Source organism: Pithys albifrons, chromosome 6 (genome assembly GCF_047495875.1).
Source record: "Pithys albifrons albifrons isolate INPA30051 chromosome 6, PitAlb_v1, whole genome shotgun sequence".
NCBI classification, from domain to species: domain Eukaryota; kingdom Metazoa; phylum Chordata; class Aves; order Passeriformes; family Thamnophilidae; genus Pithys; species Pithys albifrons.
Window position 1 is genome coordinate 40,914,919 of NC_092463.1, and position 16,240 is coordinate 40,931,158.

The 16,240-nt window shown below is 47.4% G+C and overlaps 2 protein-coding genes across 3 annotated transcripts in view; one reads left to right on the forward strand and one right to left on the reverse strand.

Moving 5' to 3' along the window:
* Positions 1–134: 134 nt before the first annotated feature.
* ACP2 (acid phosphatase 2, lysosomal) lies at positions 135–9,486 on the reverse strand. The gene is made up of 11 exons (XM_071558558.1): positions 9,317–9,486; positions 9,138–9,233; positions 8,977–9,063; positions 6,446–6,598; positions 6,003–6,101; positions 5,756–5,845; positions 3,393–3,525; positions 3,229–3,317; positions 2,507–2,613; positions 2,104–2,279; positions 135–2,022 (listed from the first exon to the last, which is right to left on the reverse strand). The coding sequence occupies exons 1-11, from the start codon at positions 9,410–9,412 to the stop codon at positions 1,886–1,888; spliced, it is 1,263 nt and encodes a 420-aa protein (XP_071414659.1). The 5' UTR covers positions 9,413–9,486; the 3' UTR covers positions 135–1,885.
* An 18-nt stretch (positions 9,487–9,504) lies between these two features.
* The window catches only part of NR1H3 (nuclear receptor subfamily 1 group H member 3), a 30,822-nt gene continuing 24,086 nt past the window's right edge, over positions 9,505–16,240 (forward strand). Inside the window, exon 1 of one of the 2 annotated variants that reach the window (XM_071558560.1) lies at positions 9,505–9,651. The gene's annotated coding sequence lies outside the window, so the exon portion shown is untranslated. Of the gene's footprint in view, positions 9,652–10,772; positions 10,916–16,240 lie in introns of those variants that run through there. The other variant, XM_071558559.1, reaches the window with a different exon arrangement.

Sequence of the window (16,240 nt, forward strand, 5' to 3'; positions counted from 1 at the left end):
GTGGGATTGTGAAACAGGGAATGCCTTTGGGAGAGGATATGCTGCAGTAAGTTCTGCCTGTTTTCCAACACTGACCACACTGGTGCTAGCCCTATGAACTTTTAGAGAAGAAGAGGAGTAGAGTTCAGTGTGAATTTGATTTTAATAATGAAATTTATTGGAATAGTTACAGAAAATCATTCACAGTCAAAATGTCTAAATCATCATAGAAACTTTTCCTATGTGTGTGCAAAATTTGCTGCCTTTAAAAATAACAGGTCTGGTCTTCTTCAATGCACTTTCTATTATCCTTTCTTGTGCCTGTTCTCACAGGCAGGAGCTTTTTTTTTTATAATTGTCTTGCTGTGCAGGAGACCTAGTTTATATCTTAAGTGGACAAAAAGGTGAGGAAGATGCTGAGCACAGCAAGCTGCTTCTGCTGATTGAGAGTTCTCACGGTGGCAGATGTTGATTATGATTTGGGGAAAAGTCCCCATGGTACTCCTTAGGGCAAGAAAAGGAAATGTCTGTAACCTAAGAACTGGCTTCTGTCGCCAAGAGGGGAAGGGAACTGCACCAGAAAAGGAAGTAAAAGTGGGAAGTGAATGTGCAGCATCACCATGTGAGGAGCCTGTGCTTCTGGTGTCTGCTGCAGTCTCATTTTCTGCCAGAAGCTACAAGGCAGGTAGTGAGCATTTGGCACAGAAGTCCCTGCAGCAGCTGCAGTGTGCACTTAGAGGCGAGCCAGGAGAGAAACAATCACACTTTGGACAAAGTGCTGAAGCATGGCAAATAAAGGAATCCAGTCACCTGCCAACTCTGATCCTTAATGGTTTTTTTTTTTTGATTGATTGTTGTTCATCCAGTAGGGAAGACAGGCAGGAAAACTATAAGAACGTCGCACTTAATCTAGTCTTAGGTAAACAGCTCTGCTACATCTCTTAATTGCAGCATAAAAACATTCTCGTAATCAAGCATATTCCTTGGGCAGAAATCTGTAGTGTCTGCAGTACTGGATACTTGCTTTAATAGGTACTTGAAGTTCAGAGGTGGGAACTAAAATTCAAACTTGGGATCTTTGGACAGAACCCAGGTTTCTTATCTATGGGCACTTTCTTTTCTGAAGCTAACACTGCACAGGAAATGAAGGGAGGGCTTGCTCTGGTCATAGAAATTGTTCTCTCTCGTGAAGGTCTTCAGAGCTTTGGGTTCTATGATTCTACTCTGAGCTGAATGGTAGGAACAACTGCCAGGTTTTCAATCTTGTCCTGATTTCAGGCCAGGTCTTTCTTGAACCACAGGGTGAGAAGGGAAAAAAAAGACCAGTTGACAGCAGCAACTACTTGGCAGCAACCTCAAGAAACACTTCTGGTGTCTCCCACCATCTGCAGCAGTTCCCTCTGCATGGACAGTAGATGAATCTGGTGCATTGTTGGTGAGCTGCACCCTCAGCTCTGAGCCCAGCCCTCCTACCATCAGCAGCCCTACAATGTAAGGGAAAAGCACTCAAAGCAGATTGACTCTGAAGAAAAATGCAACAGGATGGGGCAGCTGCTATAGGCCCAAGCTTCTCTGCCAGAGTCACGGTGAGTGGCAACATTTACAACCAGTTGAAAGGAGGAAAACTTGAACTGGTCATGTTGGGAATCCCAGACTCTGTATGCTGTATGAGGACGAGGGGCAGCACAGGGCATACTGGCTTCAAAATTAAGGTGTTATTTCCATTAGAGTAGCTTAGTCCTTTTTTTCTGGGGTGTCACCTTTATAAAGCATCCAAAAATCAAGTCCAGCTTTGTTCTGGGAAGCAAAGGCCAAAATAGAAGATGGCTCAGTAACTGAATGTGCCCAATCATCCTTAGAGGCAACACAGCTACCCCTACTGCCTGGGAAGGAGTTGAAGCAACTGTCAGGGCTGCTCTTCTCCCTCATTGGAAACATGGCGGTATCCAGGGGGCTGAGACTGTATGCGAAAGAGTACAGTCAAGAGGAGGATTATAAGCAGAAGAAGAATGGATCCACACATGGCCAAACCCACAAAGAGTTCTGCAAGGGAGAAAACAAGTGGTCAGCATGGTATTGTCCAAGCTTTCCCCTTCTGCCACACACTGGTCCACCATGGCTCACCTGTGTCATGGATGCTGCTGGTTACCTTGCACTCTTGCTCCCAGTCCTGGGGAACAACAGGTTCTGTGAGCTGCAAGAATCTTTGCAGTGGGCATTTATGCTGACAGCCAGGGATTGTCAGTGGGAAAGGTTCCTTCCCACTCTCATTCCGGTAAAACATCTGCACAGAGAAGTTACTGAAAACAAAACACAGGAAGATGTTTTTTCTTCTTTCTTTTTTCTCTAGCTTAAGTTACCCTTCCCAAAAACTTTTGTGTGCACATCCTTTCCTATATTCCGGTTATAAAATTTCCTCGTGAGAGTCTGCCACTAGGAGCAAGATTGCACACCCCTGGGGTGGAGCCTGGCCTAGGTATCTAACCCTCGAGGTGAAATCAGAGCAGATGTCTACTGCAGCCCTCACCCATCATCCTCTTGGTACAGCTCAAATAAATGACATGAGGCGTATGGTGCTTGGATCTTGTTGTAGACATCTAGAGCCATCTGCAGGGCCACAAGTGTGGTGTCATGCTGAGAAAGAGGGAAAAAAACCAAATCAGTCACCCTTATGGATGTTGCAGGGCAGCTCAGACCATACTAGCAATGGACAGGGCAGTAGTGAAGGGACATCACCTTTGTAACTTCCATCTGGAAAAAGGGAGAGGAACTGTTCTGCTAGAACACTGATCTGTGATGATGCCAGAGAAGGGAAGGAAGCGAAACAGAGCCTGCATATCCTGCATTGTTTTTTAAGAATTAATCTCTAAGGAGCAGTTTGGGAGAGATGTTTGACTTTCCAGTCGGTAAACTGCTGGAAAGGGGAGATGACTGTATCTGTGCTTCTGAAACATCACATTTGAGTAGCATCAACCCATCTACCAAATAAATACAAAAATGGTTCCCCAAAGTCTGCCAGTCTCATCCATGAGCCTGAGCTAAAAGGAACAAAGCACACATTGGGAGTTTTCCTCAGGAGCCCCCCAGAAGAATGATGCCAGATACTGCACCTCCCACCCAGCCAGAGGCAAAGATGCATGTCCTGATCACTGCATGGGCTGTAGAGAGCTAGAAAGGGTTAAAACTATCATCAGTCCCCCATGGAGGAGGAGGAGATGGCTATAAGCTAGCACACTAGCTCTGACTTACCGCTGAATAGGCAAGTAGTTTCAGGTTCTGCTGGGCAGAAGCATTTGCTGCTTTGGTTAGGTTTTTCCTTATGTGATCCAGCAAGACACCTGAGGAAAGAGAACAGCTGGTAAGAGGCAAAAGCCAGACAGAGCAGCACGAGGCTCCCTCCCTGGTGCACTCACCGCCTTGCAGACGAGCTTTTTCTACCCGATTGTGGATCCCAAACAGAAATTCAAAACCGAAGTCTTTTAGTTGCTTCAACTGCATCATGACATCTGGTGTCACCCATACAGGCAAGTCCATTTTGTGGGCTTGCTAGAAAGAGAAACAGAATACTCATCTGCAGGTAGCATAAATTGCAGATTAATCAGAGAGTGGGAGGGTGTCTGGAGGCCTGTCCATACAGCTACTGATTTCCTATACCTTTAAATATGCAATATGCCTCTTTCCTATTTATGCTTCTGACTTCACACTGCTGTGCTGCATACAAGGAATATATGTGGGTTTTAATGTTGTTTCATAAATTATAATGACAAGCATACATAAAGTTTAATATCTAGGAAGCTACATTTCTGTGAAAGCACAACTGGAGTGCAGGGTTATGTTGTAACACTGATACAATGATCTTAGGGCATTAACTTTACATGTGGCTGCTTCTGTCCTGCAGATGGCGTGTGGTCAAAGAGACAATAAAACCTAAAAAGATAAGCAAGCGAACACAAACTCGGGGTTTCTGGTGTACCTGCAGTACAGTTTCCCTGGAGGTTCTGAGGGCCACTGAAGGACACTGGAGAAAGTTAGGAAGCACTCTGCAGACATAACACTGAGATGCACCACTGAAAAAGACCTGTACTCAAACCCCAGAAGCCACAGAACTGCGAACCAAGAGAAGAACTTGCTTTGCAGCCAACCCATTACAAGAAAGGATTAGTTATAATGCCAGACAAACAGCAGTTGTGGTTTCCCAGCACTACTTGAACAATTTTCTGTTCCACATCCCATTAGACTGCCAGAGAGTGAGGCTGAATATCCTTAAGGGCCCATTCTGTCTGAGCAGTTCAGAGAAATTCCCATCAGCAACTTAGATATTTAGTTAGTTCTTTATTAATTTACAAAGAGAATAAATAGCTGGTAAGTTTAGCAACTTCTTGGACTTTCTTATTGTTTCCATCAAAACAGTAGAATTAATCTACTGGCTCAGGTGAGAAAAACAATCCTTTTCTTTAGGGCACTGTTTGTATGACTTAGATAAAAGAAAGACCAAAGGAGCTGAAGAGACGGATCAGCATGAGGATATAATTCTGACAGTGAAATTCCCCCTCCGTAAAAACATTCTGGTTTTGTTTTGGGACAGTGAGTTATTCTCCAAGTTCTTGGCGATTACAATGGTTTTCAGCTGGCCTTTCAGGCCATTTGCAAGCTCAGTAAGTGATTTTTTTGTTACTAACAGAAGTTGATTCACTGTGATTCTTACAAGACAGGAGACCAGGTTTGTGACACAAAGGGCAAATTCATATAGTGCAATGCAGCTCTGGACTGGAATATTCTCAGCTTGCAGCAACCCAATCTGCTTCTTTACACAGCAAAGTGCAATTCCACAATGATTTATCTTTTATACCCACAAAATAGTACACAGCACTGTATACCACTGCCAGCAAGCATAGTCTTGCACCTCCAAAGAATTAGTGTGAGACAGTGTCAAAATGCTTGAGTTTACTGCTTTTTCCATAATTTGCCAGGTTGACATGAAAGCTGTCTATAATTTACTTCATCATGCTGTACAGTTATACACAAAGAGACTTGTAACAACTGTTAAGTCTCCTGGATATGTGACCTTTATCTTAGCATTATTACAGAACAGCTAACCCAATTTTTGATTTTGTTTAAGCCTTCATGAGATGTGCTTTCAACAAAAACCCATGCGAATATTATAGAGTTTGGTGCGCCACCCCAGACAGTAAAAGGGTAACATTTGTCTCTAGAGTCTTTCTCTGACGAAGGACCTTATAATAGGTAAAAACAGATGTGAGTGAATCCCACTTAACCTAGGAGAGTATTATTTTCTTTTCGAGATGACAGTAACAGAATCACAGAAAGAAAACTCATTGATTTAAAGTAACAGAGAGGTAGAGGTAGCACCAGGAATAGTCATAATTTAAGCTCCCAGTTTAAATCATAAAGTTAACGCTTCTTTGGTTTGCAGAGATCTCATTTCTACCTTACTTGATGCAGACTTGTCCACAGAGATCTAAGGATTTCAGATTGCAGTCATTTTCTAGTGACTTTCAAGAGATATTTATTATGCAGGTGAGACTTTCTCTGATATATATCTAAGCTACAGAGTGGGAGGTTACAGGGTGCAAAAATAGGTAATTCTTGGCACATGCCTCTAGTCAGCAGGAACTGTTATTATTTTAAATTAGAACATTATTTCTAACTGTAGGGTCAAAAGTTGTTTCATGGGATTTTGCAAAATAATGTCTACCAAATCCAGTGAATTCTAAAGACCAAATTCCAGTGGCTTTAAGATGATGGCCAAACTTACTTCACAGAAGAGTGTGTCATACACACTCCATACACTCTCGAGTGAAACATCCCGGATCCCTGTCTCATTTGCCACCATCTGCAGGAACTTCTGTAGGTTTGAGAAAAGAGAAAGACCTTCAATTTTCTAATCTCATACTGTATTTAATGGACTGGTATCTCCACCCTTTTGTCAGAGCTCTGATTATATAGACATGATAACAGTTTACAGCCCAAGACCATTTTATCTCATGCAAACAATCACTTACCCAATTCTCTTTGGTCTTATTTATGTATTCTGCTGAATGCCGTGTTTCAGTCTGTAGCTGTTCATACCGTGGACAGGGGGTCAAAGGGAACTTCAGTAGCTGGGCAGAGACAACAAGAGCAGCCAGATCACCAATAACATGGAAGTACAGAATTTGCAGTCAACACAACCAATTGTGACAAAACTGTGACAAGCAGGTGTATCTATAAACAGCCTCAGCACTTCCTGCTGATGGTACTCTAGACCTGTGGTCTGCTGGGGTGTTGCACCTCACATGTTCAGTGAATACAGCCCCTGAATTCTTGTTCTGAGAACACAAAAACCTCTGCAAGGTAGGTCCCAGGAGGAGTTAAAGAAATCTGAATCAAACCCTAAGACTGCAGAAAGTGTTTTTGCAGACTACACTATTTCAGTAGTCAATGCATGTCCTCGAGATGCACTTACCCTTTCGTCAGATTCAGGCACTGTGTGCACAGGGATAGGCTGCCAGGAGATGTTAGGGTTGAACATCTGCTGTCCCTCTGGGGGATAGAGGCCTGCCAGATTGGCCTCCGCACTCATCAGTGTCCGATCACAGTCCGTGCTGCGGATGAAGATCTGCCAGGACAGGGACAGGCACCATTAGTAACGCTACTGCAGGCAGTGGCACTGGGGCACAGGACGATGCAGTCGCTGAAGAGCATTGCCAAGTGCCCTGCAGCTGCTCAAGGACAACAGGATAAAGGAGCTGGAGTGACCAAGCCTGCTGATGTCAGCCTGGACAAAACTGTAAGGACAGACACAAAGACACCTTTGTGTGTAATACTGGGACAGCCAGGTGCACCGTGCAGAGGTTACAGATTGAAAGGAGTCTGAATATGAGGAAGAGTAAGACAAGAGCAAGACACAGATGCAGCTAACAATGGGCACAGATGGGAAATGCACTGTATTTACAGAGCAGGACGGGGGCAAACTCCTGCATTCAGTTCTCAGTACTAGGAATGACTGGCTGTGCTCATGAAAAAAAAATGGCTTCTCCAAACCTTAGTTTTTCCATCTGAGAAATGAAGAAAAGAGTGATCTGACTAACAGGAGAGGAAGAAAGAAAAGGGAGAGCAGGGGGTTTATCTGATCATTGTAGGCTCTTGGGATTAATGGGCCAAGACCTATCATTCCAGAGCTCAGAAAAGAGAGATATGAGCCAGGAAAAAAATGAGAAAAATAAAGTAATGTTCAGACGGTCAAAATGGCAAAACTTGAGTATTCTGGTATCTGTGTACTGAAAATAGTGGAGACTGGAGAGAAACCAGTGAAAAGAGGAACAACAGGAAATCATAGAAGAATGTCCTAAAAAACAGCATGTTGAATCCAAAATGTGAATAGAAAGCCCAAAGAATGAAATACAATGTAAAGATACAGATACTTTTTAAATGTAAGGAGAAAAAATATATACTCACAAGAAAAAAAAATATACACTCTATGTAATATCTCTCACGTGAATTGTATTGCAGAACTTAACAGTCATGAGAAAAAAAAACCTTGTCTTTTCTCAACATCAATTTCTACCCACTTTTACCTCTTAACTGGGGCTTGATAAAACTAACCCTGTACTCATTAGACAGGTTTGCTTTCATCCTTGATAAACTCTGAAGAAATACAATGGTAATATTTTTAAAAGATAAGGATCTAATTCTCAAAGTGTTGTAAAAGCACCAGTTAAGCCCTGGGTGTACATGCTTTCTTCAGCACCTTTTGCCAGGGCTCCAGCTTGTCACTGAGTCAGGTGACAAAAAGTCATATGGTGTCACCCAGAGGCAACACTTTTTCCAAGGGAGGTTGCTCAACTCGAGCTGGAGTTCAGGCTTGGTTAACAGAACAGCTTTTGTTTGCATATGCCTTGGTTTGTTTTTCCTTCTCCACCAAGAAAACGAAAATAGTTTCAACTGGCAAGTGCTGTGTAAGAGCGAAGTATGTTTGGAAAGGAACTACTGAGAAAGGTTAAAGGATCTGTGTTTAACCCAATGCTGGAAGTTTTGCTGATAAAGCAAATGTTAGAAGGGATGTAACCTGACCTATGTCAAGCTAGGTTCTTACTGGGGAGCCCTAAAAGGGGAGAGACAGAAAATTGTTTGCCCCATCTGGTCCATCAGCCAAATTGAGTTCAGATAAAATAAGTGATACAGTGCCCATAGTGGGACAAGGGGTCTTGGCTGCCCACTGCCCAACCAAACCAGCCTCTCAACAGAACACTTGTTCATGTTCCAGTTGACTCACCCCTCTGATCAACCAGCAGAGGTACTTAGGGGAGGGGTTCTGTTTCCTTACTTTTTTTGATCTTTCAAGTTTTCTCCTATGCTCAGCACACAAAAGCTCAGTAACGTTTTCCAAAAGAAACCTGCTAGTTTCTCAACTGTTATAAAGTGTGCCAACATCTCGTGTCAGAGAGAGAAATTAATGGCTTTAGGGAACTGACGCTGTCAATACCTTACAGGTTGAAGCAAATGACAAGGTCATTTCTGGTCAGTAACTACTCATTATATGTACAGACTCTGGAGAAGCTGTACCTGAAGTGCACTGGGAAGGGCAGAGCCAACACGGGCTGCTTTCTTGTCAGCTATTGTGACCAAAAAAGTCTCAAAATCTCGAGTGAGAAACAAGTACCAGCTACTACACAGCCTTGCTGTTTTGTTCCATGCACTTCAGAGCGGGCAGCTCTGTGTGTCCCAGCGGTGCAGCAGCTGCTGGATTTGCTCAGGCAGGATTTGCCTTCGCTCCGCAGCGAGGGCAGCGCGGCCGATCCCCGCGGCGGGGCTGAGCACAGAGCCTGCGTCCGGGCCTCTTTTCTTCTTCCTCCTGCGGAGGGCACGGGCTAAGGAACGAAAGCAGCTGGACACGCGGTCCGGCGCCGGCGTTTCCCTTCCCGAAGCAGCCCCCCGCAGCCCGCGGCCCGGGCCGTCCCTGGGCGCCGCTCCCCCGTGCCCCGGGCCGACACTGACCTCCTGCCGCCGGTACGTGTCGCTGAGGAAGCCGCGGTAGCGCCGTCGCAGGGCCTGGCCCAGCTCCCACTGCTGCCGCATTCCCACCTGCAACGGCACCGCTTGTCACCCACGGGCCCGGCCCGGCCCGGCCCGGCCTGGCCGCCCCGACCCGCTCGCACCTGCGTGAGCTGCCCGAATCCCTGCGGCCAGGCACTCTCCTGGAATGGGTCCCGCGGGAAAGCCTTGATGGGCGAGCGGTCTCCGTGCCGGTACACCTGCGGGCGGCACCACGTCAGCCCGGCCCGGCCCGGCCACCCCGGCCCGGTCACCCCGGCCCGGCCGCCCCCGCGCCCCTCACCAGCGTCACGAAGCGGAGGCTGCGGGCGCGGGCGGGCGGCGGCCGCAGGCATAGCGCCAGGAGCAGCAGCACGGCGCCGCCCCGCCCCGCCGCCATGGCGCTCGCCCCGCCGGAACCGAACGCCGCCACCCGCGGGCCCCGCGGACGCGGTTTGCCGGCGCACAGCCCGGCCGGGCGCCGCTCCGCGCCCGCCCCCAGGAGGAGGGTCCGGGGCGGGACGGCCCCGCTCGGCCGCTGAGGAGCAGCGTCCGACTCAACGCCGTGGCGGCGCCGCAGGCCTTGTGCTGCCAGCCCGGCGGAGCCTTCGCCCTGCGCTGCACCCGCGGAGGCGCTCGGTAGGAGCGGGTCGGGAGCGAGGGAGCAGCGGGGTCACCTGCACTGCGGCTTCGCGAATAAAGCGCTGCTTTCCTTCTGCCGCCGCGGCTTTCCTCTGGGACACAGGGGGTTCCACAGTATTCCGACACTGTCTGTGTGCTTCTGGGTGAACTTCTGGCGGGCAGGAGTAGGGAGGGTGCCCGGCACGCACAGCCCGGCTGCTCCGGGGCGCGGGTCGCCAATTGTCGCATCCCTCGGGGCAGCCGCAGGATGCCGGTCCGTCCGTGGGGAGCTGCTGCTGCTGCTGCTGCTGTTGCTGCTGCTGGCAAAGAGGCTGCTCAGCGCTGGCGCGTTTTGCCCGGTTTTAGTAGTTCCTTACGAAGCTTGATGGAATTACTGTGAGACGAACCCAGCTCCTGCTGCCGGCTGTGCATCCCCTGGATCCAGTAGATGCCGTATAAATCGAGGCAAAAAATCATAGGCAGTTAAACGAATTTAGTGATATTTAGTGCTTGTCTCCACCCAGTAGTGCGTAAGGCAGGTCAGTGCATGGGGTTCTCACCTTTCGCTTTTTTAACAAAAGAAGGAAGCGCGGCTCTCGCTTTTGCAAAGAAATCTTGGAATCATGAAGCCCAGTGGCTCAAAACTCAGCTCTTTTGTACTCGTTTATTTGCTTAAAACTTTCTGCAGTTTGCAGCATTAGAAGTTGGATGTAAGGTTTTAAGACTGCCAAATCGTTTGTGAAGCAGAGGGGTTATGTCAGGCCAGGCTTGGTACAACACACGAAATTAGGCTGGACAAAATGACATGTTCAATTTGCTCATGCTGGAATGCTTAGTGAATTTAAACCAATTCGATTTCCTGTCTCTAGGAGAGCACGAAGCCGCGATTATTTTTTTGTTTCCCTTTTGTTTTTGTTTTGTTCTTTTTTTTCCCCCTGGATACCGCACCGGTATCTCCGCGGAGGGTGAGTGCGCGTTGTCCCTGCGGCACCCGCGCTGTGATCCTTCTGTTGCTGCTGTTGGTGCGGCCCCTCTCCCCGGGCTGAGCCCCGGCACGGAGCGGCGGCTCCGCGTCCCGCCGGACCCGCGGGGGCGGAGCGGGGCGGGCGGCGCCCGCACGTGACCCGGCCCGCGTGACATCACGGCAGCTCCGCCGCGGCGCCGGGGACAGCGCCGGGGACAGCGCCGGGCCGGGCCGCCCCTCCCGCCTGCGGCTCGGGCACCTGCGCCACGGGGGGCGGCGGCGGCGGCCGCGCATCGGCGGGAGTCGCGGCCCGAGCCGGTAACTCACCGCGCCGGCTCTGCCTGTGGGGGCGGCGGCGCCTCCCCGCCGCCCCGCATGTCCGTGGCTCACGGCGGGGCACGGGGACCCGCCATCCCGCCTCGCGGCCTGCGCCGGCCCGAGCGGCCCAGGCGTTCCCCGGGACCCGGAGCCGGCGGCGGGCGCCGCCCGCCCGCGTGTGCTGCCCGGCGGGCCGGCCCGGGCCGGGTGGCGCTGGAAGGTGCTAGAAGGAAGGGGGACGGCGGTGGGCCCGTCCCGCCGAGCCACCGGGGCCTGGCGAGGTGTAGATCGGGCTGGCGGCGGCCCCCAGCCAGCCCGAGAGGGAGGGAGGGTGGGAAGGGGTCGCGCTGTTGGCGTGAGTCCCAGCGCTGCGCCTACTCTGGGGCGGGAGGGAACTGCGCGGTCGTGCCGTCGGGACGAAAGTTGGAGGCGTCTGGGGACGAGTGATGATTTCTCGTGCAGTTACCGTGCGTCCGAGGAGCCCGCACTTCTGTCTGCCGTCTCCAGACGTGCTGTCAGGAGATGTTTACTTGCTTTGGGATAACTTGTTAGCTTTGCCCTGCTCTGCTCAGCGCTTCATTTCTCTGTCTTGTTCACCTGTTGCATCCTGTCAACCCCGATTGTGAGTTTGTAGGACACAGACTTGTCTGCACGGCTGTCAGTTTGCATGGTGCTGTTGAAAGGTAACCTAGCTTACATTGGTGATTACTCTTCATCGTGCCATTTCATTGGTGGTTATGGTGCTAAGGTCCACGGATCTGTCAAGATAAGTATTTTGTTACTGGATGGAAACAAACCTTGGATCACTGGTGAAAGACAAGTGCTCTGTCTCCTGAAACTTCCCCTCTTTTCTTTTTCCAAAAGGGACAGCTGGGCCCTTCCTTGCAAGGCTTTTTTGAGGGAGTCTCAGTCACTGAGTCACATTTCTGACTAACCATTTGGATCACTGTGTGTCAGACAGTTTCTGCCTATGACTGTAGGTTATGTTTGTCTGTAGGGAAGAGTCAGATCAGCTGCTTGTTCCAAGGTACGTGAAGTATCTGCCGTTCCCCAGGTGTCAGAGAGAAGGGACAAACAAGAAAAAGGAAAAGCTGGTTTTTGTTCCTTCAGTGAGTGATGGGCTTGATTTTTAAATTGAGACTTAATCAAGCCGTAACCCCTTTGCTGAGATAGAAACAGAAAATGTGTCTTACCTTTAATTATGAAAGCAAAAACTATTTGAAAACTTCATCCAGGTATTGCTGAGCTCAACCCTTCTTTCATTAGGGCTCTGAAAAGAGAACACTGGATGTGGTACACATTGTGCCAGGACCAGGTGGAGTTTGGCCTTGCTGTGCTGCTCTGCTGTCACACCTGTGGCACATTCACCAGAAGATATTGCTGCCACAAGACTTGTGAGGGCCGACTGACTCTGTGGCATCCTGGGGTAACCCCTTCTGATAGCACTTGCAGTGATATCTCTTTCTCGTATGTACGTGTGTTCCTGCATCCTTTTCCATACAGGAAGGCCAGCTTTTGCAGGAGAAAAGCAGGGGTGAAAATACTTAACAACCTTCTCCCACCTCCCCAAGTAGAAGATGGGGAAATTAACCAAAACCAGCCTTAGCCAGGACAGAACACGGGTCATTGCAGAACTGCTTGGGAGTTCTGTAGCTGCCAGAGGAAACCTGCAGCTACGTGTGAAGGGATGCAGGGAGAAGTACTGTATCAGGGGCTATATATATAAATTGCCTAATCTAAAAACATAGAGAGAGGAAACTTCATCTCAGAATTAGTGTGTCCTGGCAGTGTGCCTTGGGTTACTGTCGTTGGCTGTTTCCAGTTACTGCTGCTGCAGCTCCCTGTGCCTGGTCAGCATATTTCCCTTACCAGCTGGCTGTGCAGGGAGGAGGCAGGCGGAGGGGGTGCCGGACAGGCGTGCAGCTGTACAAGCACAGAGCATGTTTGCTGCCCTATCCCTGTCTCAATCTTGGTCTCACACCTTCAGGAAGAGTCATGTTTCCAGTGTGTTAAAGTGCTTTTGGTTGCAATGACTTTCTCTTCCTTTCTTGCAACTCCGTGCACTTGTTCTATGGTAAACATTTGATTGAGTGGTGATAATCTCAGAAGTCATATCTCTTGTAATTAGATCTGGTCTGTGATTGTATGGCTATCAATTGACAGTTTTCAAAATTTTAACTTTAGAATATAAGATCTTTAACTGCTGCTGTTTTTCAGAAGTTGTGATTCCCATCTGCCTAAGGAAGGGTATAGAATATAATGTACTTTGTCTTAGATGCATTGAAGGGTGATCCCGCTTTCTGCTGGGGAAGCAGCTGCTGTGAATGTCTCATTGTTGGAGATGCGTGGGTCTCTGCATGTTGAATAGAAAGCTTACCAGATTGTCACTCTGCCTCCTTTCCTTCCCCCACCAAGTAATAAGATTGACACACCTGACAGTCTGGGAGAAAAATCCATCTTCCAGAGCTGAGGAGAAGCCTGTCATAGGTGTCCCTGCCTACGGCAGAGAGATTGAACCTAGATGATTTTTAAGGTCCATTCCAACCCAAACCATTTTATGATTCTATACAAAGATACCTTGTTTCATTGGAGGGAAATGTTCTGCTGGTCTGCCGTAAGCTGTTACTTTGTTTTCCTTACAGCCTAAAAATTGGGAAGGCAGAATTGCATTTCTTGGGCGGGGAAATTGTCTTGGTGGGAAAGAACTTCATAGGAGCCAATTCTGGGAAGTGCTTCCTGCTGACAGATGTGGGTCTGCGTTTAGGCTGCAAACAGGATGAACTTGGTCATTAGATGATATTTGTGCTAATACACAAGTATAACATTCGATGTAGCATTTTCATCGTGGTTACAGTAGCTAGAAGCTGTATTGTAGTTACTTTGGGTTTGAGAGATGTGCATAATATTGCTAAATTAAAAGAGGCTGTTCATGTTCAGTCAGACCTTAAAAATTTATCAATTAAAAGTGCTATGATGTCTTACTTTAGCACTCCTGTGTTGTTTTTGTTCTGTGACTACCTGCTCAGGACAAAACCTTTTTTCCATTTTTGGAGCATAGACAAGTTCCTTTCTTGTGTCCTCACAATAAAGGAAACACCCCTGGAGCCATTGTAGCTTGCACTTTTGGATCTGGAGAACTCAAAACCATATTTTCTGTAAGGCAAAATTTGAGTGTCAAAAAATAAAATGTTAAGGTGATATATTAAATCTCATATAATTTCGTAGATAATTTTGAAGTATACACTGTCAAGCTTTTAAGTATCTTATTTGGGGAGGACAGAGGACAAAGGCTAATTAAGGTAATGTATAGAGGAGAGCAGAGTACTGCAGACCTTCCCAGTAAGATTAATGAGGGGAACAGATAGATGTCACTTACTGGGAAGTTGCTGAAGAAATGAACAGAAAACATTAGAGAATGAGAAATCTGATTCTTGTTTTGAACAGGCCAAAATTAATGTTTGTAGGATTAAGTAGGAGAACTACCCCGTGGGATGTGAGAATTGAAGCAATTTAAAAGCCGTGCTGTGGAGTCAGGTTGTGTTGTGTACTCACAGAAACCTCTCTGAGATGTAAATAAAAGATGTTAGGTATCAGACTGGTTGCTAAAGCACATGACTGACAAGAGAGTAGGTGTCTTCTGGCAGGTAAGGCCTTCTAATTTGTTTTAAGGCTTTAAAAAAGCATTGGCAAATATAAAATTTCTGGAAACCAAGAGGGCGTGGAGTTGTATCCTCTCTTCATCCAGGGAGTGGAGCAGTTTTGGTCTGCTGGTCTTTCCGCAGCTATGAGGCCAACAAAGTTGATTGGTTTAAATCAAGGCTTCCCACTTGCTGATATAAATCAGTGATTTAAATAATTCATTTAAGCTTTGTTTTGCATTTGATACTTTCTTAAAAGGAAGCTCTAATCTAGTTGGTTAGGCTCATCTAGTACTACTACTTGCAAAACTGGGCGATACTGTGTATCTACGTGCATCCATTTGTGCTGTTGTATCACAGTAAATGTTCACTTCATAAAGTGGTTGCTTGTATTTACTAGGTGAATTTCTTCGTGCCTTGTACAAAACTGCATTTGAATAAAGAGGTCCAATCAAATACGCATTTTTAAAATAATTACAGGATAATCACACAAATCACGCACTGCATGCATAAGAGAAACTGTGCTTGCTGGAGTGTGTGCTATTAGATCTAACTTATTCTGTTAGGGTAGTGTTATCTGTACTTATCAGAATGAACTGGTTGGTTTTGGTCATTGTGTCCTTCCGGATCTCAATGAGCATAACTCATTGTCCCTTGTCTTCCTTCAGAGATGGGAAGAGAGAGACACCTCCCACCCACTTTATGCTGCCACCCCCAGCTTTGAGTGAACTGAACGAATTTTATAATTGAATCGAAGAAACAAATGTTTTTGCTTTTTTAAGAAAGATTTGTTTTGTACTTCAGTGGATTCTGATTCTGCAGACTCAGTGCCTTTCTTGAGTTCAGGAATTACTCTAAACATTTTCCACTAGCCGTGTGCTCCTTGAACAGTGTGTTTGCTTAAATGCTTGTTTTAGACTTTATCATAAATTGCCATTAACTTGGAAAATAAACTTAGTAAGTGTAATCTTGAAAACTGTGTAAAATCTATTTAAAGGAAAATGTGTGAAATTTAAATAGTTTCATGTAGAGCCCTTATGAAATGAGGGCAAAGAGATAGGCTTCTATCACAGCTCCGTAGTGTATCTTGGTTGCCAGGGACATACATGCAGAAATGTGCCAGCCCCCAGAGGACTCCACATGCCTTGCCACTGATTTTTCCTGGAGGGTTTCACGCAGTTAGGCTGTTAGATATGCTCACCTAGTGGCTTTTTGCACATCTACCAGCAGAAACTCACATGCAACTTTGTGTGGGCACATGAGCTTGCACTGGAACAGCCTTTGAGACTTGCCGTGGTGGTGCATGCCTTGACATGCAGGCAGACGTGCACACAGTGTCCTGTGGGCAGCCCTCACCACGCTGCTCTGGCTTGCATGGGAAGTGCAGCCGAGGCAGGGCAGCTCACCCAGCTGCAGGCTCCAAGAGTAGAAGGAGAAGCTGTCACCTGGCCTTCAAATACCAACTTGGTGATTATGGTCTTCTGATTGACTGCCTCCCACCCTTGGCCATTTTCTGTAGGAGAGGAATAATATTCTATTTCCTGTGAAAGGGCCAGAAAGAAGTTCAAAAGATGGGCTTTAGTGTTTAAAGCTGGTGAGGTGGACAGATTCTCAGGCATCTGCAGGTCTGGGCAGGAAGACCTTGGTAAGGATATGATTTCAAGTCTGTATAGCACGTGGATGGGCA